Genomic DNA, 27,251 nt, shown 5'->3' with positions numbered 1-27,251 from the left:
ATTTCTCCGAGGTCGCGCCCGTGAGCTTGCCGGGCCGTACGGTGGGAGCACGCTTAACTTCCCCAGACACTGTGGACCTGTCCGTCCCACGGTTGGGCCATTTTGCACTCCTCGGAGCCAAGTGTGAACGCTTCGGTCATGACAACCTCGCCAGCACCCGGTATTGCCGTCTGTTGGGTCTGGTCCCCAAAGCCATTCAGAGGGGGGCCTAGTGGCTTCTCAGGATGGTTTCCATTTGCTTTCCCTACTGCCTAACGGCATGGAGCATTTCTCACTGCTTACTTGCCGTCCCTAAACCTCCTTTGGTAAAGCATCTACTGAACTATTTTGACCTTTTAAAAATCGGACAGTTCTCTTTCGGTCCAGTTTTGGGAGTTCTTTATATACACTGAATATTTATCCCTTTGTCAGATGTGTGATTTGCAACTACACACCCCTGGCCTGTGGCTTTTCTCTTTTTTTTTTTTATTTTTTTATTTTTTATTTTTTGCTTTTCTCTTTATTTAAAAGTGTATCTCACAGAACAAGAACTTGATTTTGGTAAAGTCCAATTTTTCATTTTTTTTTTCCTTTCTGGATCATGCTTCTGTTATCTATCTGAGGACTCCTTGCTTCACCCAAGCTCAGAGATATTCCCCAATGTTTTCTCCTAACAGTTTGATGAGTTTGATGGCTTATGTTTAAATCACCAATCCACTGTTAGTAAATGTCTACATAAGATATGAGATATAGCTGGAAGTGGCTGGAAGTTCTTTTTTTTTTTATTTTTTATTTTGCATTCGGACATCTAATTATTCCAGCACCCCATTTGTTAGGAACACTGTCCTTCTTCATCCTCTTTTTTTTTTTTTTCCTTCCACATCCTCTTTATGGAGTCTAAGCAGAGAAGTTCGATGAGATGGCTTTTGAAGATGCTGCCAGAGTTTGTCTCAAGAAACAGGAATAGAGCACATCATGAAGGAGGTGACGATTTTTGTTTTCAAGAAAACTTCCAATAGCCAAAGCAATCTCGGGAAGGAGGAACAGAGCTGGGGCATCATACTCCCTGATTTCAAACTACATTACGGAACCACAGTCACCAAAAGAGTATGGTGCCGGCCTAAAAAGAGACACGCAGCTGGGTGGAACGGAATCGAGAGCGCAGAAATGAACCCACACGTACGTGATCAGTTATTTTACAACAAAGAAGCCGAGAAATACGACGGGGAAAAGACAGCCTCTTTAATAAATGGGGTTGGAAACCGGACGGGCACGTGCGAGAGAAGGAAACTGGACCGTGACCTCACACTATCAACAGCAATTAACTCAAAATGGATTAAGGACTTGACTGTAAATCCTGAAACCATGAGAGTCCTGAAGGAAACACGGGTGCTGAGCTCCTTGATATCAGTTTTGTTGATTTTTTTTTTTTTTTTGTATCTGATGCCAAAAACGAAGGCAACAAAAGCAAAAATAAACAAGGGCGGCTTAGTGCAGGGATCACGACATATATAAATATCGAATCATTATGTTGGACACCTGAAGCTAACAATGTTATATGTCAATGATAATTAAACAATAAAATGAAAAATTTGGGGATCCCTGGGTGGCTCAGCGGTTTAGCGCCGCCTTTGGCCCAGGGCGTGATCCTGGAGTCCCGGGATCGAGTCCCACGTCGGGCTCCCTGCATGGACCCTGCTTCTCCCTCTGCCTGTGTCTCTGCCTCTCTGTGTCTTTCATGAATAAGTAAATAAAATCTTTTTTAAAAAATTAAAAAATAAAATGGAAAACTAAAAAAGAAAATTAAATTTTTAATCAAAAAAGGAAAAAGAAAATTTCGCTAGGTGAATTAGAGCTCTTCCATTTCTTCAGTTGGAGAGGAGGAGAGAGATGAGGGTTTGGGAAAGTGCAGAGGCAGGGAGTCTGGAGACATTAAAGGTGTCTGGAGGTTGCGGCCTTGGGTGGCGGGAGTACTACCGGCGTATCCGTGTCTACTTGGGGTCTTCCAAGAAGCAGACACCAAGACGGGGGGCGCCTGAGTTGGAGGGAAGACCCGTGAAGGATAAAGAAGAGGTTTCCAGGAAAGGTGGGGAGAGCCTGCAGACGGCTCTGTGGTGGGACACCCAGAAAGAGGGGGAGACGGAAGATTGGGGGAGAAAGAGTCTCAAGCTGCAGAGCAGCTCCAGGAACGCTTCGGCCGGGCCAACGGGGAATCCCTGAGCCCGCGGAGCCCGACATGAACTGAGTGTGTCCCCTCCAAAATGCGTGCATGGAGGCCTAATCCCAAGGTGATAAGGTTTGGTCCTTCGGGAGGGACAAGGTCCTGAAGGTGGGGCCCTCATAGGAACGGGATTAGGGCCCTCATGAGAACAGGCCAGAGAGCCAGCCTGCGCCCTCTCCCTCATGGGAGGGTTCAAGGAACCGATCACGGTCTAGAACCCAGAAGAGGGCTCTCACCGGAACCCCACCACGCTAGCACCCTGATCTCAGACTTCCAGCCTCCAGGGGGGTCACAAGTCACTGCTTCCTTTCTAACCTCCCCGTCTATCACTTGTGAAAACAGCCCAAAGTAAGACCTGGCCCGAGAGGCCCACTTCTCACGGGATTAGACCCGTACCAGCACCCTGGATGCTCAGCCTTTGGCGGGAGCACGTGGACGCAGCAGGGTGTCGGCACGGAGGGAGGGAGCCGAGCCATCCGCCTGGGCCACCCACCCCCGTGCAGCGGTGGGGGGAGTCGGGGGGCATCAGGTGTGTGCGTCCGGTTGCAATGGATGGGGCTTCCCCCCCACATCCAAGCGGTTCTCGGCCACCAGCTGGGCGTCCTACGATCCTACTCTATTCTGCCACGACCTACCTGGAGACGGCATCAGATCCCACGGGTCAGGGACTCAGTCCCACAAGACGGACTCCCTCCCTGTCACCTGTTTCAACGCATCCCTCTTTGGCTTGGATTAATTACTGTTATGAATGACAAGCGTGTAGCATTCTTGCACACTTACCTTGGCGGGCCCGTGCTCTCATTCTTCTCGGAGATAAACACTGAGGAGTAGAACGTCTGGGCCACAGGGTCGCAGAGGTTGAGCCCAGGAGACTCTGCCAAATGGTTTTCTGAAATAGTTGCATCCATTTACACTCCCTCCAGCCACATATGCAACACTTGACATCGTCAACATTTGTGATTTTGGCAATTCTGGTGGGTGTCGAGTTCAGATTTTATTATTTTATTTTTTATTTTTTTCGAGTTCAGATTTTAAAATTCAGCGTGCTGGCCAAACAGAGAGGGTCTGTGAGCCTGCAGGCAGCTAGTGTGAAACTTCTGCACCCAAGCGCTGCTCAAGCTCTGCACGTGGGCCGTCCTCCCCGCCCCCCCAGCACCCCTGGAAGTCACTCGACTCCTCCTCCCCTTCGCTGAGCACTCACGTGGAGCCCCCTTGGGCCAGGTCTCATTGCCCTGCACTGGCTCCCACCTCTGCAACCCGCTTCGACCCGCCGGAGATTATCCCTGAATGCACAGTCCATGGTGAGCACTGGATTACGACCAAGATTACGACGACGAGCATCACCACCACCACCACCATTTGGACGTGCACGGACGCACAGGCACAAAGGCTAAAGGAAATAAAAGGATGGGAAGTTATCTGTTCACATAAGAAATTATCTCAAAATTTGGTGGCTTGAGATAATAGGCAGGTCATGGGGCATCTGCGGGTCGGGAGCTGGGGGGGCTCAGCTGGATCCTTCTGCCCCAAGGCCGCCCAGGGGGCTGCAGGCAAGACCCCATGTGGTGGGGCCCCGCGGCCTCCCTGGGCCCGGACAAGCCCCCGCGTGGTGCTGGCGCCGGCGGGAGGCCTCGCGTCCTCCATGGGGCTGCTGGGCAGCCTCGGCACCAAGGGGTGTCTCCCCCTCGTGCCAGTGATCACGAGAGCAAGGCAGGCGCCTGGGAAGTCACGCACAGGCGTTTCCACGGTCTCCGCTGATCACGCAGGCTCAGCCGCGAGGGTGCGGGGGAGGCAGACAAGGGTACGAGTGTGGGTCCCCCCAGCGACGGTCCGCACCTCCCTTTGCCCTTCCGGAGGCCACCGCTGGGACCAGTTGCCCGTGAGCTGTGCCTGCAATAGTTTTCACACCCGCACAGGAGGTCACACGTGCGTGCATGCTTTTGCATCTTAAACTTCTCCTGCTCCGTAGGTCTTGGAAATCCTTCCACCTCAGCCCGTGGAGACCTGCCTCCTTCCCTGTCGCCGGGGCAGCCCGGCCACCGTGTGCACGTGCCCTGACCTAGGTAGCCGCCTGCGCTGGGGATTGGGGTTGGGCCATGACTTCCCTGTTGTAAGCGGAGCCATGACGAATCAGTGTGAGCGTATATCCCTTTGCACAAACACAATAATGTCCAAGGATAAGTTTCTCGGAGGCTCCTGGTCCCTAAACTTCCTGTTCTTGACGTAAATGCAGCAGAGCAAGAGTTCCCTGCCTGCCAGGCCCCAAAGGCTGACTTTCTGGCGCCAAAACTCTGCTCCCAGACGTGTCATCCAACACAGACAGTTGTCACCCGGGACACCCTGTGCCCTGTGCTCTGGGCGAGCGGCCCCGCTCCTGGGGAATCGCGAGGCTTGCCCAGGTCTGCCCTGCTCCGGGGAGCCTCCCGACGCGGGCGCCTCTGCACACCCCGCTCGGCCGCGGCGCCCGGGAGCTGCCGAAGGAATGAACGCCCGAGAGGGAGCCTTGTCACCCGGGGCTGCCGGGGCCGCGCGGCCTCACGTCTCCGAGGGCGTCGGTGAGCCTCGGCCATCCTGAAGATCCTCTTCAGGGGCGACATTCATTTCCTGCATCTGAAGCCTTTGTCGAAGGGCAGCCTTTCTCACGGTTCTCGTTTTCCCCTTTGGCCTGGTCAGAGCCTCACGGGGACACCCGGGATGGGAAACAGGCAGGACGGCGCCCGCAAACACGACAAGGATGTGCAGACTCGGAAGGACAAACACGGGCAAGCGCACACCCAGCAAATATTGACACTGCGGGGCCGGGCCGGGGCGTGGAGGAGGGGGCCACGGCTGTCCTGCCCACGGGAGACCGGAGGTTCCCTCTCGGTTTCAATCCGATCCTGCAGCAACCCAAACTCCAATAATCCTTCCCATTAAAAAAAAAATTGCAATCTTGAGAGATCTTCCTGTGACATCAGTTTCCAAACCTCTCAGGGGCTCCTCCTGCAAAGCCAATCTCAGAGCCATTCCAGGAGGAATCGTCCCCGGCGTCCCCCGTGTCCACGGCTTGCACACTCAGCCTCAGGCGCGTCCTTGATAAAGCAAGCCGCGTGCAGAGTGGTGGCCAGCGACCCAATTTGAGGTCGAGTCCACGACCTGCCCGTGATAAGTAGGACAACCGCTGTTTCGCTTTTTTTCTTTATTTGTTCCCCCAACCTTCCGTTTTGAACACTCTCAGGAGAGCACAAGGGTCGTAAGAACCGTCCGAGGGACATGTCAAGTCGGGGGTGGGCCAACCCCAGCCGGTGGCCTGTTTTCGCGTGACCCGTCAGCTAACAATGGCTTTTATATTTTTAAGCGGCTGGAAAAAAAGGAAAATAATGTTTCACAACACACGGGCGGTCACGTCGGCGGTGCTGAGGGAAGCTTGCCCACAGGCCGCCGCCCCGGCCAGGCTGCTCTGTGCACCGCAGCGCCGCTTGCTTGCCAGGTCTGGGCTATTTGACCCTGTTCAGGACAAAATCTGCCGACCCTGACCTGGAGTCGTCACCTGTCACTACTCTGCCCCATTTGCCTCCCCGCCCTCCTGCTGCCACATTTCCCTTGGTCTTGATCCTTTGCCCCAAATGCTTCGAGTCCGAGTCCACCTCCCTTTCCCAAGCTCAATGCGGGGAACGACGGGCCTAGTCCGGCCTAGTCCGAGCAGAGATCAGCTACTACGGACGACGAAGCCACAGCGCTTGGCGCTTAGACCAAACTTAAGAGGAAGATCCAACACGCATTTCTGGCATTTTCCACCGGGGTGATTGCCCGAACTCCCAACCTAACATCCCGAGCCTCGGCAGCCCCCCGAAGAAAACCTGCTCCCTGAAGTCTGGAAGGCAGCTTCCCTCCGAAAGTTCTTCTTACCCGAAGTGCAAATTTAAAAAAACAAAACAAAACCAAACCCTCGGGGAGAGCTCATTTTTTCCACAGCTTGTGGCTTGGCTGAGTCACCCTCTGCCTTTCCCGGAGTCACGAGTTTTTCCTCGTACTTGCAGGAGCGCGGGCCTCCGCCCAGGTCTGTCCGCCCACAGCTGGTCCCTGCTGGGAAGGGGCGGATGGACTGACAGACAGGACAGGCGGACCAGCAGCCTCCCCACGGCCGCAGGGCACTTCCCAGAGCTCCAGCCGGAGGCGGCGGGGATGGCGGCGCTGGAACCAGGGACCAGGAGGACACTGAGACCCCGGAGGGTCCTGGGCCAGCGGGGAGACCAGCCCCCGGGGGTACTCACCCCTCTCAGCTCCAGGGCCGACGGGTACGCGTCCTCCCTCTGGCCACCTGCTCTGTGCCAGGCGCAGGGCTCGGTGGCGGGGTGCAGTCACACACGGGACGGCCCTCCTCCCGAGGCCACCGCACCGCAGCCAGGGCCTTCCTTCCCCCGAAGTCCCTCTTGCCGGGGAAGTGGGGGACCTGGCACGGAGGCGGTCGCGGAACACTGTCCCCCTCCAGTGCCACCCCCTGGCCCCCGGCCCCCGGCCCCCGGCCCCTGGCAACAGGCAGTGTGTACCCTTGGGGCGACGTTTCCCAGGGTGTCAGGGTCCCCACCGGCCTCCCTGGGTCTGAGTCGGCCCCGGGTCCTTGGGCCTGGTCTCCCCTCCGCAGGTACAGAGGCCCGGCTGCCCCATCGGGACTCAGCACTGCGGGTGCTTATTCATCCGGAAGCACCTAAGAGGGTAAAGTGGGGCGGAGGGACCCACGGACAGGGTGGGGACTGTCGCGGATGGGGTCACGTGCCCAATCTGAAGGGGACAGTTCCACCCGGAGACCGGGGACCGTGTTTTCTGATCCTCTGATTTACCAGAAGGTGAAAATCCTGATCCGAACGTGAAAGCTCTCCCTGCGAGTCGGGGGGCTCTGTGAGGCCGCGGCCTGTCCCCGTGCGGAGCTAACCACAGGGAGGGTGGGAGCGGCCCTCCCCGCCGGCCACCTCCACCCCTTCCCTCTCCGGCCTCTCCCGCCGGCCCTTCTCCTCCCCTGCCTCATCCCCTTCCCTCCTTAGTCTGCCTGCCAGCCGCACCCCTGGCTGTACCCCAGGCCTGGAGGGGTGCATCCCCTCCATCCCCTCCTCACGGGCTGTGCCCACCGGCCGCACCCCCACCGCTGCCGGGCTCAGGCCCCCTGGCTCCAGCCTCCAGCCTCCAGCCCGGAGCAGCTCTGGCTCCCGCCTCCCCGCCCGTGGACACCGCGTGGCCCAGCCGGCTCCTCTCCGAAGCGCCCGGGGCCTGCCCTTCTGCGCGCGTCTAGGGAGCCTGGCCTCGCTCTAGCGCTGGACGCACGGAGGGAGAGGAGTACAGGGCGGCCGGGGGCTCCCTGCCCAGCTGGGGGGACAAGCCCTGGGCACTAAGCAAGTGAGCGGGTAAGATGTACACACTGTACACCTGGGTGAGGTCGCGCGGGGTGGGGGTCGGGGTGCGGAGCTGCCCGAGGGCCGGGGAGCGAGGGCCGGGACCCCAGAGCCAAAGGTGTAGCCATCCCAGGAAGGTGTAGGGGGGAGGGACGTGCAAAGGCCCAGAGGTGGGACCGCCTTGGGGTTTTGAGGAAGAGGAAGAGGACGTGGGAGATGAAGTGCGGGGAGTGGGGTGACCAGAGGGAGGCTGGGCAGGCCTCCTGGAGGGGCGAGGACTTGAACTTCCTTCCCCGTCCCAGGAGGCGGGAGGGCCTGGGTGGGGACGCAGCACATGAGGAGCCTCGTCCACCAAACCCGATTCTCCTTCAGGCTCCGCTCAGGTTTCAAAGGTCCCGTGATAAGGTTAAAATGTAAAAAGGATTAAACGCTGCCGGTTTGTCGGTTTGTCACACGCGGAAACCTACAGTAGTTGCTGAGGGAAGACTGGCAGCCGGCAGCAGGGAGCCCCCCAGGCAGTCGCGCCCGCGGTGACACCCCCGCTGCCCTCGGGGTCCAGTGAGCACCCTCTCCAGCGCAGGGCGAGCAGCCTGGGTGTGGGGTGCGTACAGCAGGGGACCAGGGGGCAGGGGGGACCCGGGGGAGTCACCCTGGAGCAGCAGCCCTGGGAGCAGCCGGGGTGCGGGGGACGCAGTGGGGGGGCCTCTCGGGGTCTCCCTGGAGCAGCAGCCCTGGGAGCAGCCAGGGTGAGGGGGTGCAGGGGGGGACCCGGGGGAGTCACCCTGGAGCAGCAGCCCCGGGGAGCAGCTGGGGTGCGGGGGACGCAGTGGAGGGGCCTCTCGGGGTCTCCCTGGAGCAGCAGCCCGGGGAGCAGCCAGGGTGAGGGGTGCAGGGGGGCACCCGGGGGAGTCACCCTGGAGCAGCAGCCCCGGGGAGCAGCCGGGGTGCGGGGGGCGCAGCGGGGGGGCCTCTCGGGGTCACCCTGGAGCAGCAGCCCTGGGAGCAGCCAGGGTGAGGGGGTGCAGGGGGGCACCCGGGGGAGTCACCCTGGAGCAGCAGCCCTGGGAGCAGCCGGGGTGCGGGGGACGCAGTGGAGGGGCCTCTCGGGGTCACCCTGGAGCAGCAGCCCTGGGAGCAGCCAGGGTGAGGGGGTGCAGGGGGGCACCCGGGGGAGTCACCCTGGAGCAGCAGCCCCGGGGAGCAGCCGGGGTGCGGGGGGCGCAGCGGGGGGGCCTCTCGGGGTCGCCCTGGAGCAGCCCGGGGTCTCCCGCAGGGTCAGTGCGTCCGGGTCCGGGGGTCCCGGCCTGGGGCGCTGGGGCTGCGCGCACGTCCCGCCGCGGGCTCGAGGTCGCGCCCAGGCCCCCCTCCGCGGTCCGGGAGCCCGATTGGCTGGGCCGGCGGGGGCGTGTCCGGGGCGTGTCCGGGGCGTGTCCGCGGGGAGGCGGCCGGGGCGGGCGGGGCGCAGACCCGGAGCGGAGCGCGGCTGGCTCGGCGCGCAGGGCCCCGCGGCGGAGGTAGGGCCGGGCGGGCGGGCGGGGGCGGGGGCGGGGGGTCCCGGGCTGACGCGGCCCCGGGGCCTGGGTCCTCGGCCCGGCTCTGGGCTCCGCCCCGGGACGCGGGGGCGCGGGACCGTGTGGGGCTTGGGGGGAGCATCCTGGCCCCGCGGCCTCGGGCTTGTGCCAACCGGGGGGGGGCGTGGGGGCCGGCGGGACCCCTCTCCGGGCCCGAGGCCGCAGGTGCCCCCGAACCCCGACGGGTTACGCAGGGCAGCGGTGCCCTCAGCCGGGCCGCTGGTGGGAAGAGGAGGGCTCCGAGACCCCAAAGTTGGGAGGCGCCCGGACCCGACCTCCGCGGGGCCAGGGGGACGCTGGTGCCCCGCGGGGGGGGAGCCGGGGGCGGGGGAGGCCGGGCCCTGCCGGGGTCACTGCGGCGCCGCTTCCCCTTAGCCCGGGCTGCTCGGCGCATAGTTTCCACTGGGGTCTGTGCAGGCGGGAGGTGACTGCCCTCGGCCTGTGTCCTGCACACGTCAGCCCCGGGGCTGCCAAGGGCCTGAGGCGCCCGGCTGGGCTAGGGGCCTGCCCGGACCCCCGAGGGACCCCTGGGTCGGGTGCAGCAGGGGTCGGGCGTTCAGAGGGCGGGAGCTGCCCTCTGGACTAGAGGATTTCCGATTCTTTTTTCTTTTTTTAAGATTTTATTTATTCATGAGACACACAGAGAGAGGAGCAGAGACAGGCAGAGGGAGGAGCAGGCTCCATGCGGGGAGCCCGAGGCGGGACTCGGTCCTGGGACCCCGGGTTCACGCCCTGGGCCAAAGGCAGACGCTCCACCACGGAGCCCCAGGGTGTCCTGAGGATTCCGGATTCTGTCTTGGGTCGGGAGCAGCCCTCCTGGAGCTGGGCCCTCGGGCAGCAATTTTGATGAGGGAGGTGGAACCTCCCCTGGGGGGCTTCTGCCGGGCGCAGCCTCGCCTCCTTCCCGCTCCGGGCCAAGAGCACCTGTGGCTCACTTTCCTCACTCCCAGCTTCTTCGTGGAGAAGGGCCTCCGGGAAGCGCGGCGGGGAGGGGGGGACACGGGGTCGATGCCTCTGGAAGGAGGGGCCCTTGGGTCGTGGCGCCCTCCGACTGCCCTTGGACAGAAACCCAGATCCCCGCCTGGGCCCAAGGCCCCTCAAGCGTGGCCTCTGCTGGCCCCTTCCATGTTACCTCCTGCACCTCGCTCCTTCCTCTGTGGCCGCCGCGGCTCTGGAGCTGTTCCCAAGGCCCAGAACATTCTCCCCCCCTCTCCGGGCTTTGCAGGACTGGCTCTTCCCGTTCCGTCAGGTTGGTGTAAGGTTACTTCCTCGCGGCCTTGCCTGCCCCCCTCCACCCCCCGCCGGCCAGCTGACCCGCCCTCGGCCTCCTGCACTCGCTCAGAAGTGGCCTGTCCCGCGGGGAAGTCTGCAGGACGGCTGGGGGCTGGGCTCTGCTGCTTTGCCCTAAGCTGGTGCCAGCCCGGTAGGACCGTGGGGGGCGCACGACGGGGCTTCCAGGCCATATTAGGAAGGCGAAACCCGGCAGGTGTGGGAGCTCGGTGGGGCCTGGGGCTGCAGGGAAGGGGGGAGGCCGTGCGTCAGCCTGGCCCCAGGCAGAGAGGCCAAAGGACGGTACAGGGGCCGCGTCCTGACTCCAGGCCTCTGACCCTGGCCGGGGAGCCCCCTCTCGATAAGCAGTGTCCCCAGCTGTAGGTCTAACAGAGGGTGGCCCTGGGTGCCCCGCCGAGGTCCTGCTCTCCAGGGTTCCCGGGGGCGGGGGCGGGGGCGGGGCAGACATCGCTCTGAACCACACAGGCTGCTTCTGAGCGGAGGACAGGAGAGAACAGGGTCCCCCGGGGCGCATCCCCGGAGCCGGGCCCTCTCCCATTTGCCGCCTCGGGGGTGTAGACCGGGGATCTGCAAACCTTTCCTGTAAGGGGCCCAGCGGTAAATATTTTAGGCTTTGCCAGCCAGTCTCTGTTGCCGTGTCCCAGGGAACTGGATTTAGAAAAGTGGGCAGGGGTCAGACTGGACGCGCACCTGCCGGCCCCGCTGTAGCTGGCGTGCGAAGCCTCCGCCGCGAGGCCCAGGACCGAAGCCACCCCGCAGTGCTTGGGGCACGGCTCCGAGACCCAGTGTTCGCGGGGCACCGTCAGCCCCCTCGGGGGGATCCCCTGTGTCTGGGGTCCACCCAGGAGCCTGGCAGCCTCCCAAGCCCTCCCCCAGAAAGCAGGTGTATTCATTTCCCTGCGCCACACACCGACCCTTCCGCAAAGTCCGCCCCCTGCCAGCCCCGGGCGGGGCACCGCACCGCAGGCACCCGAGGCAGGCCGCCCCAGGGACAGTGGGATCAGCCTGTGTCCCCAAGGAGGGAGGCTCACCTCTTTGGGGAGAGCAACAAAAGCAGGACTCCCCATCTGCTTGGGCGCGGGGCTGCTGCATTTACAAGACGAATCACCAGGCCGCATCAACCAGGGTGAAGTGACGGGCGTGGGAAGGGTGGGCACACGGGGGCGGGGGCAGCTCTCCCCCCAGTGGGGACCCGCCCGAGGCTCCTGGGGGGGAGAGGGGCAGCAGAGCCTCTGGGTACCCCAATCCGCATATGCGATCGGCTCAGAGCCCAGCTCCCCTGCACAGATCCCGGCCTTCCCGGGCCAGCAGCTGGCCTGGGACCCTTGGGGCCTGCAGAGGGTCTCAACGCTGCCACTGGGGCCAGGTAGCAGGGCCCCTGGCGCGGGGGTCCCGGCCCCCCACAAGGGACAAGGAGGCGGTGTTGTGGGCCCTCTCTTGCCTAAACCTCTCCGCTCCCCGGGTGCTGCTGTGCGCGTCCTCCGTGCCGCCCACCTGGGCCCCTCGGGTCCGAGCGGGGACCTGGGCGGGCTGGCCTCTCTTGCTCACCGGACCCCGCAGGCCGGATGGGGGGCCGTCTCCCTCGGCGCAGAGCCCGCCCGCCTCCGTGCCAGATGTGTCAAGCCTCGGCCTGTAGCCCCAAGATTGGGTTTCCGGCCGGTTCCGCCAGGCAGCTGGCCCCGCAGGTGCGCCCGGAGGGAACAAGCGGCATCCGTCCTCGGGGCCCCCTCCCGGCATCTCCTGTGTCCCTGTGCCCGGACACCGCGGTCCGGGGGGCCCCGCCGAGCGACCCAGTGCAAGTCTCACGGGTGGAGCCCCAGCCGGTGGCGGACACCTTCCTCCTACGAGGAGAGGGAGTCGCCCAAGCCCGTGTTCCCGCCTCCTGGAGTTGCCGTCCTGGGAATCTGTCCCTTTGCTGCTGCTTGTTTTAAAGAAAAGCAACAGAACGTGGTAGATGAAGGTGGAGTCGCACGCGCCCCCGCCCGTGGCTGGTGCCCTCCAGGTGCCCTCCCCGGCCAGCCTCTCCCGACTGTGCTGGGTCCATCATTGGGGTCCAGCGGCCTTCACCGTTCGTAGGGGGTGAAGTGTGTGTCACCCAGTGAGACATCCCGCGAGTCCTCGGCCTGGGCGCGGGACGCCTCTGCCCTATGACGTCACAGCCCTTCTTCCCCATCCCCCCGAGGCCTGCAGCCACCTTTCTACCTGTGCCCCTGCCTTTGGCTGCGTGTGATGCCGCAGGGGAGGGGACCCAACCTGTCCCACTGCGGCCGGCTTATCCCACTGAGCGTCAGCGTCTTCGGGGTTCCTCCGTGTGGTGACAGGAGGGGTCAGAGCCGCCTTCCTTTTAGGGCTGATTACTCCTCCGTTTGCACATTTTGCTCAGCCTTCCGTCCGCCGATGGACGTGTGGGTTCCTGGTACGGCTCGGCTGCTGCGGCGATTGCCCCGTGAACACAATGTGCCCCCCGGCCTGGAGGCCCTGCTTTTGGTCCTGTGGGGAGACCCCCAGGATTGGAATCCCGGGGCCGCATGGTTTCTGTGCTCGTCCCCTCCCGCGGAGCCTCTGCACCCTGCACCGCACCCCTTGTAGTTCCCACCGGGAGCCCACGGGGCTTCGACTTCTCCGCATCCTCCCCAACACCTGTTATTACTGCCTGGGGTTTTTGTTATTTGGGGTTTTTGGGTGTTTTTTTTCTTTTTTTTGATGGTCGCCACCCTCATGAGTGTGAAGTTCCATCCTTTCCGTCTTCACTCGTAGGTCGAGTTCTTGAACACTTGAGACGTGTGATGTCGACACGGACGCTGTCACATACCGTTTGGCAGGTTGCTTTTTCCGCTCGGCCTGTGACGTCTGTGCTCACTCCGTCTTGAGCCGCGTGGACTGGGTGAGTGGTCGTAGGTGCCGACGGCCGCCCCGGGTGCGAGCCGCCCGGCCGGGTGCCCCGTCCCATCCCCCGCCCCGTGCTAGGCGTCTCTCAGCTGGGCTGCAGGTCGCCAATCCCCTGCTCTTGGCTGCGTCCCTGTGCTGCGCCCTGAGCCCCCCTCCCCCCCAGGGAGCCCTCAGCCGGCCCGTCCCAGCCCCCAGCCCCCAGCCCAGGGGCCAATAATCAGCTAGGTTTGCAACACACGGCCAAGATCAGCAACCTAAAAGTAGTGGTTCTTACATAAGGCAGCAGGGGCAGCACTCCTCAGGATGCCTGTGGTCTGAAGGGGGCAAGTGGCATGTGACTCGGGGGGCCCCCAGCACCCCTCTTGTGCAATGAATGCATGCAGCCTGCACCCTGGGCCCCGCTCTGGCTTCCCACAAGCCGTCTGACTTAGAGAACTGCAGCGTGGTGACCCAGAAATGTGTGATCTGCGTGGCCGGGCGCACGGAGGCGGCGGTGAGCTCAGCTCTCACCTGCTTCCTCTTCAGGAGTCCGAGCTGACTCATGCACAGCGCGCCCTCGGGCAGCTTTGCAAAGGCTCCTCCGCTCACTAGCGACTCCCGACTCCCGGGACGCCTGTGCTCGCCCCGTCCCAGCACCGGGGCTGCTCTAGTGACCCAGAAAGGGCCCCTGGTCTCCCGGGGCGGGAGATAGGAACCCCAGAGAGACAAGAAGACGCTCGGCCCTCCGAAGTCCCGTGGAGAGAAACACAAAGTAGGGTAACGTCTTGGAGAACGACGCCGGCAAGCGTTTTCCGTAGAGGCCAGGGGGCATCCTAGGCTTTGCGGCCGGGGCTGTGTCCGCCGCGGCAGCACGAACGCCGCCAGGGACCCGGGTAGCTGAAAGGGTACGGCTGTGTTGCAATAAAACTTTATTTACAAAAATAGGCTGTGGGCCAGATGCGGCCCTCAGGCCCCAGTTTGCCGACCCTGTGCGGGGTTAGGGGAGGCTCCCTGAGCTGGGGCTGTCGCAGGGCCTTTCTGGGGGGCGATGAGAACCCAGAGCCCAGTCACAGGAAGGAGCCGGCGAGGGACGACGTGATGGCACCTTGTTGTTGCTTCAGTGTGTAGCTGCCTGGTGAGACGGGGTGTGGGGGATAAAACTGTGGAGCTGGGGCGCCTGGGGGCTCAGCGGGTGAGCGTAAGCCTTCGGCTCAGGGTGCGACCCCGGGGTCCTGGGATCGAGTCCCGCATTGGGCTCCCTGCAGGGAGCCTGAGTCTCTCATGAGCAAATAAATATTTTTTAAAAAATGGTGCAGCTTGCTCATGGGTTGAGTGTTGGGGGTACAGGAAGGAGGAGGTTCAAGGATGTTCCTGGATTTGGGGCTTGAACCAACAGGTGAGCAGTGGTTCTGTTCATGGAAAAGAAGAGCTGGAGGGAAAGGCGGGCTTTGTGTTGGGCTTGTTGAATTTGAGGAGCTTCTCCCATGAGCAGGTGGGAGGTCGTGTGGGCAGGTGGACGTCGGTGCAGAGAGGCCAGGGCTGGAGACCTGGCCTGGGGAGTCAGGGTATTTGGGGGGCGGGTGAGTCTGGGGGGTCACCGGGAGGGTGTGTGGCCGGAGCAGAGGGGGCCTGGGTGAGATCTGGGCCACCAAGTTTTCGTGCTTGGCAGAGGGGGATGGAGGGGGCCTCACAGTCCATGGAGGAAGGCCCCGAGCCCCCTGCTTACCCACAGAGCCTCAGTTTCCCCCGGCAGCAGGTGGCTCTGCCTCCGAGGGCTGGTGTGAGGATCCATAAGGTAGTCGCTCGGCGCGGGGTGCCTGGGGCGCTGGCAGGGGTGACCCCTGAGCCCCAGGCCGAGGGAGCGGCTTGCAGGCCTGTGAGGGTGGCGCAGTCCACGGTGGCCGAGGGGTGCAACACCTGTTGCCTGGCCCTCACCGTCCCGCACGCGCGCCCGCAGCCTCCTGCCCGGGGAGGCCCTCCAAACCCCTGCCCTTGGGCGGGCAGCGTGCAGTCGTGTCCTCGCCGGGCTCCCAGGCCCCGCGGGGCGCCAAGCCCCACCCCCCCGGCCTCCAGGGGCTTCCCCGTGGTCCCCCAGGTTGGCCTGTGGCCTCCAGGGCGGCGCGTGTGCGGTTGGGTGGCCGCTGGGGGTGACGCGCGGCGGGTCAGCGCGCGGGGGGCCCGGGCGGGGTGTGGGCCCGAGCCCCCCGCTGACCCCCCGGCCCCCGCCAGGCCGCCGGCGACGATGGTGGATTACCTGGCCAACACGGAGATCAACAGCCAGCGCATCGCCGCGGTGGAGAGCTGCTTCGGGGCGTCGGGGCAGCCGCTGGCGCTGCCGGGCCGCGTGCTGCTGGGCGAGGGCGTGCTCACCAAGGAGTGCCGCAAGAAGGCCAAGCCGCGCATCTTCTTCCTCTTCAACGACATCCTGGTGTACGGCAGCATCGTGCTCAGCAAGCGCAAGTACCGCGGCCAGCACATCATCCCGCTGGAGGAGGTGACGCTCGAGCCGCTGCCCGAGACCCTGCAGGCCAAGAACCGCTGGATGATCAAGACGGCCAAGAAGTCGTTCGTGGTGTCGGCCGCCTCCACCACGGAGCGCCAGGAGTGGATCAGCCACATCGAGGAGTGCGTGCGGCGGCAGCTGCTGGCCACGGGCCGCCCGCCCAGCACGGAGCACGCGGCGCCCTGGATCCCCGACAAGGCCACGGACATCTGCATGCGCTGCACGCAGACGCGCTTCTCCGCCCTCACGCGGCGCCACCACTGCCGCAAGTGCGGCTTCGTGGTCTGCGCCGAGTGCTCCCGGGAGCGCTTCCTGCTGCCGCGCCTGTCGCCCAAGCCCCTGCGGGTGTGCAGCCTCTGCTACCGCGAGCTGGCGGCGCGGAAGCGCGAGGAGGAGGAGGAGGGGGGCGGGCCGGGCGGCGGGGGCGCCCCGGGGCAGCCGCGGGCCTACCTGGGGGGGGCCGAGTGCGGGGCCTCCAGTGGGGACGACGAGGACTCCGACGAGGACAAGGAGGGCGGAGGGGACGGCGACTGGCCCAGCCGCGTGGAGTTCTACGCCTCGGGTGTGTCCTGGTCAGCCTTTCATGGCTGAGCGGCCGCCAGGCGGGCCCCCGGGTGCCCCGAGACGGCGGCGGGGCGCTGGGATCGGCCCCGGGGCCTTCGTGCCGGGCACGGGCACCCTCCTCTGGCGCCTCGGGGGATTCCCTTTCGCCTTGGCCTCCTGGGAACTCGTGCCTTTTCTCACCTGCGGCCCCAGGTGACCCCTGGAGCCAGACAACGCCAGCACCTTCCAGGACCAGAGGGAAGACGGGACGGGAGGGGGCCGCTGAGGCCCTGCAGCCCTGCGCCTGCCTCCCAGACGCACACACCCGCGGGAGGGCCGGGGCCTTGGAGACCGGGTCGGCCCCCGCCCCTCCCGGTGCCCGTGCCCGCCTGGCTGGCCCCTCGCCGGCCCAGAGCCTGCCCTCCAGCCGTGGGGCCCGGCCTCCGGCCCCATCTCGCCCCTGCCCGGGCGTCCGGGGCTCTGGCCCCCCTCAGTCCTGCCCTCATCCGTCCCCGTGCCCGGGAAAGCAGCGTTCTCTGTTAGGACCCCTCCTGGCAAGTGACGGGACCCCTGCCCAGGCTCTGCCGTCACAATAAAAAGAACGTTCATTGACTCGTGTGGTCTCGCCTCAGTCACGGCTCCTCAGGGGCCGAAATCCTGGCAGGTGAGCCGCCCGCCACGCCGGGCGCCCCTGGGAACACTGGCGGCCCAGTGGGTCGGACACGATGCCACACCCGTGGTCCCCGAGCACGTGTCCCGTCCACCTGGGCCCACCTGGGGCTCTGACCACCGCCCGGCCCCCGCAGCCCCGTCCCCTGGCGTGAGTCGTCTAAACAGAAGGGCAGGGAGCAAACGGAGCCCCTCGTCCAGCTCCCCCGGGCCTTCCCGGGTCAACGCTGCCCCTGCGGCCTCCCCCCGGCCTGTCCCGGGGACGGCACGTGGAGTGGGCGGCGACTGGCCTCGCTCAGAGCGAGCGTGTCGGGGCTGGGCCTTGAACGCCAGCCTCCCGGGGCCCGTCCCGCAGCTGGCTACGGGCCGTGGGTCCTTGGATGGCCGCCTGGCGGGCCTGGGCCAGAGCCCGCCGGGGCAGAGGGGACGAGGGCAAGGTCGCCGTCTGCTCAAGTAGCGACTCGGGCCAGGAGAGCGTCCCCAGGCCACGTGGCAGGTGCCGAAACCCAGCCCGGCCGCTGGGCCCCGGGTCACAGCCGCTCTCCTGGAGCCTCCGGTGCCTGGGAGAGGGGGAGGCGCCGGGCAGCCTGAGGACGGGGAGGGAAGGAGGCCGGCCCGAGGCTGCTGGGGGGCCCCTCCGGCTCCTCGACAGGGACCTGCCACACAGGGACGTGCGCGGGGCCCAGAGCACAAGACCCTCCGTGCAGGGCAGGTGGCCCGAGCCATGCCCTCCCCACCGGACCCCTGGAGCTGCTCCCCTTGTCCCCCCGCCCAGGACTGCAGGACGGGCGCTGCCTCCTGGGGCCACGGTATCGGGGGCTGCGAGGACTCCAGGGCTCGTGGCCAGCGACCCTCGGGGGCCCTCAATCATGCGGGCTCGCTGCTCTGTGCCTGCCTGGGGGGACACGGTGCGGGTGAGACGCGCACGGTCCCCCCTCTTAGGGTGTCTCGCCTGGCGGAGGAGTCAGGCAGGCCCAGGAGCAGGTGGGGCCACGCCAGGGACAGGGACGGGGCGTGACGCCGAGGGCAGGCGGGGGGCGCACTCCACAGGCCAGTGCCCCGCAGGGGTGAGGACAAGGGGAGGCGGCGCTCCTGACCAGGGAACGGCAGTGCAAAGGCCCTGGGGAGAGGAGTCCATGTGTCCCGGAGCAGTGGGGCTGGGCTGCGGCCAGACGGGTGGTGGGGCCAGTTCAGACATCCCAGAAGCCTCTAGAACCTTCCGCAGGCAGCAAGTGTGCTCTTTGGTTTCAAGCCCCGGCCCTGATGGCTGTGTGCAGAGGGAGCAGCTGACGGCCACCCCAGACCCCAAGGATCCCCGGGAGGGGAACCGGGCCCCGGAGGCCACGGAGGCCCGCGGTGGAGGGTGATGGACGGCAGCCGTGGCTGTCCCCACTCCTCCGGCAGGCCTGGCCGCTCCCCTGTCCTGGACGGCGGCCGACGCTGCACCCTGGCCGGGGGCTGGCAGGACCCGAGGAACCTGATCCCCTTGGGATGGTGGGGCGGGGGGTCCCCGTGGTGACTCTGGCTGCCACTGACTGGGACCCATCTGGCGCTGGGACGGGGAGGTGGGGCCAGGGTACACGAGGCCATCCTGAGTCCTGACAGGGACAGGCAAAGCCAGTGGCCACAGGTCCCAGAACAGTCATGCGATCCGGGAGGGCTTCCTGGAGGAGGGGAGGTGTGGTCGAGCTCCAGGAGGGCAGGACTTTGCCAGAGAGGACAGTGCTCTCCACAGGACTGCGGCTCGGGCTCTCCCTGTTTCCTGTCCCGCCTGTCGCTGCCCCTGGAGGTTTGTGGATTGACCGAGTGAATCAAGTAGGAGGTGAGGTCGGGCCCTTGGGGCAGAGGTCGGGGTAAGGAAATGGCCCTTGCGCCTCCCCCTGGGAGGGTGGGGAGCAGCCCCTCTCCCAGACCCTGGCCGCAGGGGCAGGAAGTGCCCCCCCAGCTCTCTGGGCGCCGCCGGGCCTGCTCTTGGGGACTCAGCCAGGAAGAGGCTGCGGGGGGGGGGGGGGGCAGCCCCCGCCCGGCGTGAGGGCAGGGCTGACCCCATTCTCAGCCGGGATCCGGCACCAGGCACCCACTTCCGCGGGCCCGCGACACCCCCAGGGCTGCAGGAAGGGGCCTCCCGAGGCCTGCGGGCGGGGAGGCCGCCTCCGGGTCCCGGGGCTTCACACCGGGCGCCCCCGGCCCTCTCCGCGCCCAGGCTGCCCTCCACGGGTCGGCCCCCTGCACACTGCAGGACCCCCGTGCCCGGGGCGGCACTCGGGGTGCAGGCTGCGGCTGCAGGAGGGACTCCGGCCCCGGGCTTGTCCCAGTGACTTGCTGACGCTGAACCCGCCTCAGCCTTTGCCTGCCGCCTCTGGCCCGGCCTGTGCACCCCAGCGCCGCCGCCACCTGCACCCCGCAGCCTCCCTGCTGCCCGGGCCGGCATGGCCGCCCCATCTGCCCCCCAGGGCACCTGCTGCCCTGCTCCGGCTCCCACCCTCCGTGTTTCATGAGGGGCCTGGGTGGGCCTTCGAGGCCGGGCTGCTTGAGGGCTGGGGGCCCCTCGCTCATCATTCGCCGGCAGCCCCGCAACTCAGCGGGTTCCACAGACGCCCCTCCTGCAGGGTGGCCTTGGAACTTCCCCGAGTTGTGGGGGGTCGGCTGGGGTCACGGCGCCCTCAAAGGCCCTGGGTCCCGAGCTGACCCCGCCGGCTTCCCCTAACCAGCTGGTCCTGCCTCCGTTGGCACCTGCACCTGCACCTTTGAGCCAGACGCTGGGGGGCCCTGACCCTCCCCTTGCCTGTCCCCACCCTCCTGTGCCCTCCTCCGCAACCCAGGCCCAAGTGGGGAGCCTTGGAGCACTGGGGCCCCAGAGCCGGGCCTGGCCACGCCCCTCGAGGTAGAGGCCTTCCTGCCCGACAGCGACAGTGAGCACACACGCACACCCCTCCCGCCCCTCCCAGCCTGCCCCCCCGCCTTCCTGCTACCCCCCCCCCCCCCCCCCCGGTCCCCCTGGCTCTGGAGCAGCCCGGAAGGGAGGAATAGAGGGTGACGGTGGGGCTCAAGTCCGGAATTGAGATGAAAATCCAGGAGGCACCGCTGGGAGGCCGAGGCCCCCGGGGCAGGTGCACCTGACACTCATGGGGCAGGGTCGGTGCCAGGGAGAGGCTGTGGCCCGAGTCCTGTCCCGTGTCCCTCCCGGCGTCCCCGCTCCTGCTGGCTCCCGTCACCACCACAGAGCCCGGCTCTGACTGGAATGTTCCGATGCTGAAAGCAGGCGGGCTGGTGGGCAGGGAGGGAGAGACGAGGGCTGGGGGGAGACCAAGCCAGACATTTCTGGGCAAAAACAAGGGGAAATTTCAATCCCTGGAGTGTCTCTGTAGGGGGTCCTGCCAGATGTTCTGAGCCCAAGCCCCAGGAGCAGCTCCCAAGCTGGGAGGGAGGCGCGGTGGGGGGGGGGTGCCCGTGGTTAGACTCGGCGCTGGTGCTGCCCGATGTCTCCACACAGTGGGGCTCCACGGGACCCCCACACCCCGCCCACAGCCACAGCCAGGGGTGGGGCCCAGGCTTCCAGGGTTTGGGAACCCCACACACACCGGTGGGCACATGGTCACACACACGCTCTCCTTTGTGTTACACAAGGAAGCTTTATGCAGTTTGCAAACTGCCAACATTCTTCAAATGCCAAAATGCTTTCCTTTGCATCCCACCCAAGCCTCCTGGAGCCCCCCCCCGCCCCCCCAGAACTAGAGGAACCCTCTCGGCCTGGGGCCCAGCTAGCCACAGGCTGGAGCTGGAGCTGGTCTAAGAGAGGAGTCAGGCAGAGGCGCTGGGTGAGAGGAAGCCCGGCAGGGCCGGATGCAGTCATCCCCCTCCCCCCGGGACCTGCCCCGGCTCCCCACGCCCTTCTGTTCTGCACTCACGTCCTCACCCTGGTACCCGGTGGGCTCCCACCTCCTTGCCCCCCTGCTGGAGGGGGTTCACGGGCTGGGGGGCGCCTGGGGCTTTCCTGTGCACTCGTTCCTCCTTCAGGCGCTCACCCCCTGCTGTTTCCTGCCTGAAATAATAAAAAAAAAAAAGCGGGGGAGACTGGTCTCTACTCCCAATTCCTAGCACAGAGCTCCCAGATGCCTTGGAATGTCCTGGATGACAGGGGGCCTGTGCCCTAATGAGGCAGAGCTTAGTGGGCACCAGAAAGACCAGGCCGTGCTCAGAAGCTTGGAACTTGTAGGGGGAGGGCACCAGAAACTCATTTAATGACCAGTCCTGATGAAGGTGCCATGAGGACCCCAGAAGCACGAGGTTTGGAGAGCTTCTGGGTTGGGGAACCTGTGAAGGTGCTGGGAGCAGGGAGGTGCTGGAGGGAGGAGGTGCTGCAGGGGGGGTCGCTCTGGGAGGGGGGAGGTGCTGGAGGGAGGGGGGAGGCACTGCAGGGGGAGGCCCTGTGGGGGGGGCTGGAGGGAGGAGGTGGTGCAGGGGGGAGGTGCTAGGAGGGAGGAGGTGCTGTAGGGGGGAGGCCCTAGAAGGGGGAGGCTCTGGGAGGGGAAGGCACTGGGAGGGGGGAGGCGCTGCAGGGGGAGGCACTGGAGGGGGCAGCCCTGGAGAGGTGAGGAAGCCCGGCCCCGCCCACGTCTTCCCCGGGGCGGGGTTCATGTGTGTCGTCTGCTCTGTCCTTTATCATAAAGCAGTGAACTAACATTTTCCCCTGAGTTCTGGGGGCTCTGCCGGCAGATTCAGCCCCCGGAGGGGATCGTGGAAGCCTGATTGCTCTGCGCAGGTGAGGAGGCCGGGTGACCCCCGGGGCTGCCGCTGGGGGACGTGGGAGCAGCCCGGTGTGGCCCGCACTGACCTGGGGGACTTGGGGCACCGCGAGCCGGCGTTGGGTGCTGGGGAGGGCGGGCGCGGGGTGCGGGCCGGGCCGGCCGGGAGCGCCGGGAGCCTGCAGGGGCCCCGCAGATGAGGCCGGCGCGGGGGTGTTCGTGGGGGGGGGCCGCCTCCGGCTGTGGCCACTGGCCTGGGCGAGCCGACCGTGCACACCTGGGCACCGCCGGTGGGGCTGGGGCCGCCTGCACCTGCCCCTGGTGCGGACAGGGTGGCCCTGGGTCCTGCAGCGGGGGCGCCCGGCCTGGCCCTCCGGAGAGTCGGGGCCCAGGTTGGGCTCAGGACGAGGCTGTCGCAGGCTCTGGGCGGATGTCACTTGAATTTGGGAAAACAGCTCGTGGAACAGAGCCTCGGGCGTGGGGCAGCGGGGCTGCTCCCTTCATGCGAGGCGGAGACACGGCGACACCTCACCAGGCGCTCGCGGGTGGTTGCGGGGCTCGGGGCTCTGGCCAACACACCCAGTTCAGGTGCAGCCCCGGTTTGGGGAAACCAAGCGTGGCCAGCCCCGTCCAGTTAGGACACCGGAGAGGCAGAGGCGTCCAGAGCGCCCAGAGCACCCAGGGCCCCCCAGGGTCCCGCCTCCAAGGGTAACTGTTCCCCGTAAGTCGTCCTCTGGCTTTAAGATTTTTTTTCTAGCTTCATAGGCACAGGACCCCGCTGTGTGCATGGTCTGTGCCTTCAGATGAAGCGCAGGGCACCCCCCCCCCCACGTCGGCGCCTGCGGCTGGTGCTTCTCGGGGCGGAACAGTCCGTGGGGCCAAGCCTGCGCAGCTGTGCCCACCCCGCTGTGCACGGGCACCGCGTTGTTCCCAGGAGGCCGCGGCCACCGAGGAAACGCCGCGACCCTTCCCGACCGACCGCGGGGCCCAGGACAGGCGTCCAGGTGGTGCCAGCAGAGGCCGCCGGGCAGGTCCCCGCAGGGTTCAAGCGGTTGGCGGCCCGCTCGGCAGAGGCGGCTGCAGGTGCTCCCGCTCCTCAGCGCCGCCCGGTACCGAAGGGCTCTGTCCCTGCGGTGACCCTGGAAGGTCACTTGGAACCCGGGCCTCAGACGCCAGCCTGACTTCAGGGCTCCCCTCGGGGGTGAGTGGGAGGCAGCCTCTGCCCGAGTGGGTGTGGGGGGAGGGTGTGGGGGGAGGGCGTCCGGAGGAGGGGGTGCGGGAGGAGCAGGGGTGGGAGGCGCGGGTGCAGCGCTGGGCCTGTGGGCTCACAGGGGAGATGGGAAATGAAGCCCGAGGAGCCCCGCGCAGCCTCTACTCTGCTTCCTGGGTCCCCAGGGCGCTGAGGCCACGGCTGGGAGGCAGGCAGGCAAAATCGCCTTCGTGGAGCTCCCGCGAGTGAAGACGAGTGAGGGCGTCGCACCCTCTCCTCTCCGTGGGGGCTCCTCCAGCACCGAAGGGCCCAGCCCTGGGGGGAGCTGTGGAAGCACCCCACCGGGCCCTCCCCAGCTCAGCTCCAGGGGTGCGCCTTTATCCACTTGTTTCCTTCTTTTTTTTTTTAGATTGATTGATTGATTGATGATAGACACAGAGAAACAGACCCAGGCAGAGGGAGAAGCAGGCTCCATGCCGGGAGCCCGACGCGGGACTCGATCCGGGGACTCCAGGATCACGCCCTGGGCCGAAGGCAGGCGCCAAACCGCGGAGCCACCCAGGGATCCCCTTGTTTCCTTCTTTTAAAAATTTAATTTAAATTCAGTTAATTACCATATGATGCATCATTGGTTTCAGAGGTAGAACTTAGGGGTCCGTCAGTTGCACACGCACCTGTGCTCACCCCATCGTGGGCCCTCCCGGAGCCCCTCCCGCAGTCCGCCCGCACCCCTCCCCTCCAGGGACCCTCAGTGTTTCCTAGGCCCAGCGTCTCTTGTGGTTTGTCTCCGTCTCTGTTTTTCTTAGTTTTCCTTCCCTTCCCCTGTGCTCGTCTGTTTTGTTTCTTAAATTCCACGTATGGGCGAGATCACATGAGAACTGTCTCTGACTTACCTCCCTCAACACGATAGCCTGCAGCTCGCCCACATGGCCCACGCGGTGCCATCCCCCCTCCGATGGCGGAGTCCTGCTCCGGGCTCTGCACCCTCGGCTGCTGTATCTACTCTCCCACCGGTTTGTGTTCTGCAAGGGTGATCTGGGCGCTCGTGCCCTGGATGGAGATGCTCTCCGCGGGGTGGGGGGCGGCCGAGGACCGAGTGCTACACGGGGGCCACGAGGCCCGGGTACAGTTCCAGGCCGAGCGGCCAGCCAGGCGTCACTGAGGTGCGCCCAAGTGAAGGCCTGAAGGACGTGGGCCGGCCTTTGGGAGAAGAGCATCCAGGGCAGGGGAAGCGGCGAGTGCAAGGGCCCTGGGGTGGGTGGGGGGATGTCCCCAGCCTGGTGAAGGAGCAGGGAGGAGGCCGGTGAGGCTGGCAGAGCTGGGGGGGTGGCGGGCGGTGAGGACCCTGCGGAGATGAAGTAGGGCCCGGAGGCGTCCTAAGGACTCGGCTGTGCTTGGAGTGAGAAACAGAAGCCGTGGGAGCTGTTTCGGTGGAGAAGTGGCACCGACTCTCCTTTGAGGGCGTCACCAGCTGCCCTGAGCCGGGTCGGGGTGGGGGGTGCGGAGGGGGCGGGAGGGGAGGCCGGGAGCCGGGGAGGAGATGGGTCGCCAGGGCCCGGCAGTAGGAGCAGCAGAATGTGCTGGTGGCCGGGGTGCGGCTGTGAGCGGGTCCGGGGCTGGGGCCTCCGCTCCTGGGGCCCAGCTGCTTGGTGGCGGCGGGTGTGCTCGGGGCGGCTGTTACGAAATAAAGCTGCCACTTCACATTCGAGGTTTCGTGTGGACATGTCTTGGGTTCCCCGGGGGGCATTCCTGGGCCGGGAGTTGTTGGGTCATAGGGCAACTCTGTGCTTAATATTATCTTGAGGAACTGCCCAGAGGTTTCCCAAAGTGGCTGCAGCATTTTAGGTCCCACCCGCATCGTACAGAGGGTCCGGTCTCCTCCCCTCATCGACACTTGTCATTTCCTTTCTAATTTCAGCCACCAGAGGTGAGAAGCGGCGTCTCGCTGTGGTCTTGACGACGGAAGGCGTGCAGCACCCTCTCATGCACCTGCGGGCCGTCTGAATGCCATTTTTGGAGAAATGTCTGCTCAAATCCTTTGCCCATTTTTGAACCGTTTTTGCCCATTTTTGTCTCTTTATTGCTGGGCTGGGAGTTCTTCGTATATGCTCCATACTAGTCCCTTACCAGATACATGATTTGTGATTCTTTTGTCCCATCTTGTGCTTTCTGCCCCTGCCCCCCCCCCCACTTTCTTGACGGTGTCCTTCGAAGCACAAAAGTTTTTAACCTTCATGAAATCCCACTGGTCTTTTTTGTCCCCTGTGGCTTTGCGTCATATCGACAAACCACTACCTCATACAAGGTCGTAAAGACTGGTTCTCATGTTTTCATCCAAGAAATGCCCTATTTTGAGTTCATTTGTCATCATATGGTGCAAGACAGGGGGTTGTCCGGCTTCCTTTTTCTGCACGTTGACGAGACAATTACCCCCCCCCCCCTTGGAATCGTCCCCACACCTCGTTGAAATGTTCTTGTGCTTTGCTCCGGGAGGAACGGAGGCAGGTGTGGATGGTGGTGAGCGGGAAGGAGGGAATGACGGGAGCAGCGGCGTCCGGAGGGAGAGGGGTGTCCAGCGGAGGGGCTGGCGCCCGCCAAGGTCAAGGCCAGTGAGTAGGACCAGGAGGGGACATGGGCACAGTGTCCACAGGGACCTGTCTCTCGTGTCCGCACGGAAACGGGCGCCAAGGCAGCACCACCGGGGCCGAGGCCGAGGCCGAGGGCCGGGAGCCGGGGACGGGGTGAGCGGCAGCGGAGGTGGCTGGGGAACCCAGGGTGCTCGCCGGCAACACAGCTGCGCCCGATGAACCGAGTGACCCCGATCCGTGGGGTCACGTGCTGTTCTTTGGCCGCATCAGGGAGGCAGGTGCAGGGGGAGAGAGTGCAGGGACCCGAGGCCTCTGAGGCTCTCTGTGGGGGCAGGAGGACAAGGCCGGGTCCAGTGGCTGCAGCAAGCAGCCCTCTGCTGACGATGGTCAGGGTCAGCCAGGGAGGAGGTCTTTAGCCTGCAGCCGCCAGCCGGTCCCCTCGAGACCGGGGGACAGTGCCACTGCCCCTCCATCTAGTGAGAGAGGGCGGGCAGGGAGTCACCAGTAGGTCCTCGCTGTCCCAGGGCCCCTCGTCCGTCTCAGGGGGCTTGGGCTGCCACAAGGAAGCCCCGGAGACCAGGTACTTAGCCTCTCGGTGGACGTTCGTGGCTCACGGTGTGGAGGCTGGGAGCCCAGGAGAGGCGGACCCTGGGGGGGCTCTGGCCTGCAGCAGCCCTCTTCCCACCTTGGCCTCCCCCTGCTTCTCCCCCCTTCCCCTCCGAGAGGCCCCTCCTCTAAATGCCATCACACTGGGGGTTAGGGCTTCAGAATTTGGCTTCGGGGGACACAGTTCAGTCCACAGCATCATCCCAGCTGCTCTTGACCTCGAGGGAGCCCAGCTGCTGGGCTTGAGACTAGGGACGGGGGGAGGAGGCTCCTACCCTCACAGGGAGAGTCTGTGTCCCCGGCAGCCCAAGTGGAAAAGGACCATCTTCCAGCTTTATATTTTCCCTCCTGTATCTTGCGGAGCGGTGAGGCCCGAGGTGGCGGCCACTGGCCATACGCGGGTGGCACGTGGCTTCAGAATGGAGATGTGCAGGCGTAAAAGCTACACAGCAGGTTCCAAAGCCTCAATATTTTTAAAAAAGGAAAATATCCCAAGAGCCATTCATCTCAATTACACGTTGAGGCGATAATCGCTTGGGGCGCTGGGCGAGACTCTATTATTAAGTGAATTTCACCTGTTTCTTCTTACTCTTTAAAAATGTGGCAAGTAGGAAATCTGAAGTTATGGTTGTGGCTCGCACTTGTGGCTTGTGTCACGTCCTGTTGCAGAGACACCAGAGAGAAGACCCCACATCCCAAAGGGCCCCCGGCTCGGCAGGCCCTCCTGCCCGGAAGCCTAGGTGCCTGTGCCACCCGCCTGGGGATGAGCGGGACCCGTTCCCGTGCCAGCAGGGCCAGGCCTCCGAGAGGGAGGGCCTCCAGGCCAGTCGGGGCGGCGGTGGACGGTTCCTGGAGGCAGCCCCGGGAGCTGGGGGCCAGGCTAGTTCTTGTTTGGTTTCGGGACAGGTGCATAATCCACGTGTTTACACTCTGGAATCCCCCGGGGCTGGAGGTGCCACACCCGGAGATCCTGGTCCACCTGTGCGGCTTCCTCTGAGCCAGGCTCTCACTGCCCGGGAACCCCGAGCGGTCCCCGGCACCAGTTCCCGTTTGTCTTTCTCTTTATTCCCCCCAAGCCTGTAAGTGTGAAGT

At 64.8% G+C, this 27,251-nt stretch overlaps 1 protein-coding gene across 23 annotated transcripts in view; it reads left to right on the top strand.

The window, feature by feature from the left end:
• The window catches only part of PLEKHF1 (pleckstrin homology and FYVE domain containing 1), a 31,530-nt gene extending 5,645 nt beyond the window's left edge, over positions 1–25,885 (top strand). For 3 of the 23 annotated variants that reach the window (XM_072783153.1, XM_072783183.1, XM_072783164.1), the window contains exons 2-3: positions 13,185–13,311; positions 15,525–16,953. In XM_072783153.1, coding sequence (XP_072639254.1) covers positions 15,538–16,389 — 852 coding nt within the window. In that variant the 5' untranslated portion in view covers positions 13,185–13,311; positions 15,525–15,537 and the 3' untranslated portion in view covers positions 16,390–16,953. The other 20 variants (XR_012010263.1, XR_012010248.1, XR_012010251.1 and 17 more) reach the window with 20 other exon arrangements.
• The last annotated feature ends 1,366 nt before the right edge of the window (positions 25,886–27,251 follow it).

The sequence above is a fragment of the Canis lupus genome, chromosome 1, assembly GCF_048164855.1.
Source record: "Canis lupus baileyi chromosome 1, mCanLup2.hap1, whole genome shotgun sequence".
Lineage (NCBI taxonomy): Eukaryota > Metazoa > Chordata > Mammalia > Carnivora > Canidae > Canis > Canis lupus.
The sequence above is the reverse complement of the archived record's forward strand: the minus strand, read 5'-3'. Positions and strand labels throughout refer to the sequence as shown.